This window comes from Chanodichthys erythropterus, chromosome 11 (assembly GCF_024489055.1).
Source record: "Chanodichthys erythropterus isolate Z2021 chromosome 11, ASM2448905v1, whole genome shotgun sequence".
Classification (NCBI taxonomy): Eukaryota; Metazoa; Chordata; class Actinopteri; order Cypriniformes; family Xenocyprididae; genus Chanodichthys; species Chanodichthys erythropterus.
In genome coordinates, this window is record NC_090231.1 from 59,798,712 (window position 1) to 59,803,807 (window position 5,096).

Below are 5,096 nucleotides of genomic sequence, written 5' to 3' on the forward strand. Positions count from 1 at the left end.
ATATTGACTTTTACTGAATCACACTGAAAAGATTTACATCACATCTGGATGCATCCCTTCAGTGTGAAACGAGTTCTGAAGAGCTGGAGTGTAATCGGAGCGGATTTAACACTATCTTCACCTGCATGTTGTGTTTGTAACAGTGTCAAATCTCTCAATATTTTGTGGTGGTGTGAAATATTTTCATTTTCCTGCAGATGTTCCTGTAAAGCAGCCGTTTCATTAAATTCAGAAACCGAATGATCATGTTTTCAGGGCTCGTGTTCAGATCAGACATATCGATCGATAGTGAATCTAAATCACTGTCAGAAAAGGAAACTTTGGACTTTCTCAGTGTTGAGGATTCATATTTCACAGATGAAACTGCAGATTTCACTTTAAATGGGAATGATGTAGCTGTTCCTTCTATAGTCAATGTAATAAAGTTGTATTTAGGATTTATTAACAAAATAGCAAATAACAAATAAGCATAAACATATCCAACATAAACAATAAGCAGAGGCACCAATGTGCTGCTGGTGTTTTGTTTTCAATCATCTCCATTCATGACACTTCTGTACACCGCAGTTTAATGAAAGCAGAGCTTATTTGTCGTGGCCGAGGCTGGAGTAAAACACCGTGGGGTTGAAGGGCTCTTTGGGATAGGGAAGGTCCCGCAGGAGCGGATGGTCCGCTGGCGGCCGCAGGGACATGGCCGGGACGAATCCGGACGTCAGATACGGTGGAATGAAGTTGGGTGTCGAGTAGGCGAGTCGCAGCGGGCCGATGGCAAACCGAGGGTTTAACCCCAACAAACCGTCGGCACAGAAAGAGTTCGAGGCTGAAGCGTGGAGGGGAGAGAAAGCCGATCTGGAGCTGAAGTGTCTCAGTGGCGCGTCTGAGAGCCGGACGGCGGCTGATCGTGAGACCAGCAGGTTCTCCGACTGCGGCACGACGTCTCCGTTTGAACTCTGACCCTCCCGGGAACTGAGCACCAGCTCGATGGCCTTCACCACGTCTCCCGAACTGGCCTTCAGAGCCGAATCCAGAGCGTCCCGCTTCACATGAGGGAAGATCTTTGTCAGAACAGCGGTGGGGTTTCTCCCTTTCTCCGACTCGCTGCCGGACTCCAGATCCGAGGAGGTCAGAGACTGTGGACTCGTGTGTTCGGAGAGACGATCCGGTCCAGGAGACGCGCTGCCGTTTGACGGGTCACTCTTTTCTGATGTGAACAACGCCGGACTCACGAATCCACTGAACATGCTGCACTTGTTTAGGCTTTTCTCTGCAAAAATAAAGCATAAATAGTGTCACAATGGTTTGATCCTAACAGACGACACAACGGAAGCAGTTCTCACGTCTTGAGTGGGGAAAATCCAGTTCTCTTTGCGTTCACACTGGATTCGTTAGAGCTCTCAGATCTTTTTAGGTGGGATACTTTTATAATCTGAACACGGTGAGTCCACTTTCCAAACACACTGCTTTTTGAACCCCGCTTCATTATCATAAAACACAAATAAAAACTAGATAGCCTACATCTGAACTTTAACACTGACTGAAAGCGAATCTACTGAGAAAGGCTGATTCGGTTCACAGTGAAATCAAAACACTTAAAGGATTCCCACCTTCTTTGAACGCGTCGGGACTGAAGGCGTCAAACGAGCTCAGCGGTGTTCTGGAGACGCTCACGCCGCCCTCGGTCGCTCCTGGCGCGGGGTAAATCATCTGCAGCTCCTCCTGCGCCTGCTGTCTCCGCAGCGCCACCTGCGCGGCCATGACGCGCTGCCTCTCCGCGATCAACGCGCATTTGACGCACGCGCAGTCGCGCCAACGGCAGAAGCGTTTGTGACCCTTTAGCGCCGACACCACCCCGTGATTCCTGCAGCGCGCGCATTTCGGGCTGCGCGGGTAACTCCTGTCATCCGGCCGGAGGAAGAGCGTCGGGTGCGGCGCGAGGAGAGAGAAGCGCCCGCTGCTTGACTCCATCATGTGTGTGTGTGTGTGTGTGTGTGTGTGTGTCTGATGCTGATGGTGAATGAGCCAAAGATTTAATGCTGCAGGTGACAAAAGAGAAACACGACACCCGACACGCCCCTCACACACACACACACACACTCACTCTCTCTATCTCTCTCTCTCCTCACACACACACACACACACTCACTCTCTCTATCTCTCTCCTCACACACACACACACACACTCACTCTCTCTCTCTCTCTCCTCACACACACACCTCATTATGTTCATCTTAGTGGGTTTATGAAAGTGTATTTTACATCTAACTTCTATTCATTCTTTATTTTTTCCGTTTTCCACGTTAGAATAATAGTGCATTGATGAAAACACTGAATTGACACTAATGGAAATGATGTCATCAAACCATAAAACTCATTATCTGAGTTTCTTCTTTCTCTAAATTCCAGTTCTGCTCACCAACCAACTTTATGAGGTGCATTAAAGCGTTAGTTCACCCAAAAATGTAATTAATGTAATTAATTACTCACCCTCATGTCGTTCCACACCCGTTAGACCTTCGTTCATCTTCAGAACACAAATTAAGATATTTTTGATGAAATCCTAGAGGTTTGTGACTCGTCCATAGATAGCAATATAATCAACACTTTCAAGGTCCAGAAAGGAACTAAAGACATCGTTAAAACAGTCATGTGACTGCAGTGGATCAACCTTAATGTGATGAAGAGACGAGAATACTTTTTGTGCACAAAAACAAAACAAAAATAACCACTTTATTCAACAATCTCTTCTCTGTGTTGTTCTCGTTCGTTGTTCACGTCCAGCTCTTCCAGGTTCATCGTCAGAACGACTCATTATTGGCCGGCTTCACACGCATGCGTCGTGCTGATCACGTGATCAGCTTTGGCCAATGCAGGTACAGGTACAAGAAGATGTGGTGCTGCTCCTTCAAGAGTCACTCTCAATCCAGTCTTCATGTATTTCAGCACTTCAGCTTGTGATTATTATTAAGTGCGGGTCTTTTTTTATTTTTATTTTTTTATTCTTCACATAATCTCTGAGATCCTGACATCTTGTACTTCTGGAGTCTCCAGGTATGTTGCAGTTCTGGAAAATGTTGGCGCTGGAGACTAAAGGGTTCCTGATGGTTTCACACTTAATTCTTCACCATAATTTTTAATTGTTTTGCGGTTAACGTGTCTATTCTTCTCCACCTGTTTTTGTCTGACCCCGCTGACCCAATGAGCATTTGGCTGTCCATTGGTCATGCCTTAACTTTGAAATTTCTAATATTGCATTAGTATTGAATCCTTCTCATTTAATAATTAGAGTTAAATCTCTCTTTTTTTGGCCCATTTTGCCTGTACAAGAAAACCTGCTTAATAATTATGCACACTTGAATACAAGGTTTGCCAAACCTATTGGCCGCTGACTTAAATTTACCAGCCATGAAACAAAAACAGTCAGTTCACCAATATTTTAGATACTAGTGAAATACTATTCACAATCCTCTATTTCAATTTCGATACCACAGCTAAAACTATAGCTTAACTAATATAATTTTAATAGCCTACATTTTGAACGACAAGTAAACATTCAGTAATAATATAAGAACAAATAATCAAATTATAAGCAATAGCACAAATAAATGGAAACAAATGAAGTAAACAGTGCTCTTCATTCAGCAGTTTTCAGGTACAGCAATGTAATAAAGTAGGCTAATCAAATAAATAACACTACATAGTCTTGATATCATCATTAAAGTTCAAGAGCAGTGGGTGATTTTGTTGTTTGCTGTTTGGTTAAGATTAATAACACAGACAGCAGGAGGGTTATTAGGACGCTGTCCCTTCAAGAGCGAATGCACACACAGATCATGCGTTCGCTTTCTCAGCTGAAGACGTAACCGACTATGTTTATAGGATACTCGTAGAGACGGGCATTTTTTGACAGTTTTGTGTGAATTTGTCCGTTCCTCACAGGAAAGCATGAACGAGAGCTCAGCTCAGTGTTTGCGCTCTGTCTGAGACGCGGCTTTCAGGACGTGCGCTTCGGATGTTTCGATGTTTATCTTCCCACATATGTGTTAGTAACAAAGTCCGTTTCACGTGTTCTGCTTCTGAATATTTACATCGAGAAGGCTTAATTGTCTTTATGATGCAGCACTGACCGTCGCCTGTACAGAGCGATGTTCACGTTCATGTTCTCACAACATTGCGTTGGCAGAATTCATAAAAATGTTACCGGCAGCGATAATTTCACACTTATTTGAAACATCCTATGACATGAAATTCATCTTGATTTAAATGATCTCATGGATGTGTCTGTTGTGTTTTGCAGTCATGGTGGCTCCAGCTCGCTGCAGTAAACGCGGCGTATGACACTTAGACATCGTCCTTTTATATTATACCCGCTTTAAATGCATATTGCTCACCGTGCACCACTTTCACAAAGCCACGGGTGCCAGTGACGCCGAGGCTTGGGTCCGTCATCGCTGCTTGCAGCTATACTGAGTGTGTGTGTGTGTGTGTGTGTGTCAGCACTGATCTTACACACCCCTCAGCTAATGTGCAGCTGCAGTCCTGCATATATAGACTGATTCTGCGATCACTGTGTGAAGAGTTTTGAAAAAGTGACCCAAGTTGAGAAATGTGTTCTAATATAATGATTATAATTAAAAAAATAAATAAAATAAAACTATATAAAAAGAAGTAATGTTCATCCCTCAATTGGATTAATCACTTGAAGGGCGATTTAAAGGTGATAGAGAGGATTTTTTTGTCGATTGAGAATCCGAAGACTGTTAGTGAGTTTTTGAAATGAGCGCATGCGTGAGGGAACGCCTCCCAAAACTCGTGCACGAGTGTTTACCACCGGCATTCGCTGTGTCGTGTTAGTGGATTCATTATGTCGGATCACCGCAGGAAACTCATAATCTGCAGTTGTTACTCCTGTCTCCTGACAAAAACATTGCATGCGGCGCCTGTGGAGTGTGGAAAGTTACTGGAGAGTCTCTCACAAGGAATGTCATGGCAGTGATTGACAAGCCAGCGGGCCAATCGATTGGCTGATGTTTTTAAGGCCCTACCTCGTGCACAGATGATGTATATTAATATTATTCCTTTCAGTGCACCTAATAAAT

The 5,096-nt window shown here is 43.9% G+C and overlaps 1 protein-coding gene across 1 annotated transcript; it reads right to left on the reverse strand.

Moving 5' to 3' along the window:
- Positions 1-584: 584 nt before the first annotated feature.
- LOC137030809 (doublesex- and mab-3-related transcription factor A1-like) lies at positions 585-4,446 on the reverse strand. Its single transcript, XM_067401240.1, has 3 exons — positions 4,389-4,446; positions 1,605-2,033; positions 585-1,264 (listed from the first exon to the last, which is right to left on the reverse strand). The coding sequence occupies exons 1-3, from the start codon at positions 4,444-4,446 to the stop codon at positions 585-587; spliced, it is 1,167 nt and encodes a 388-aa protein (XP_067257341.1).
- Positions 4,447-5,096: the final 650 nt, after the last annotated feature.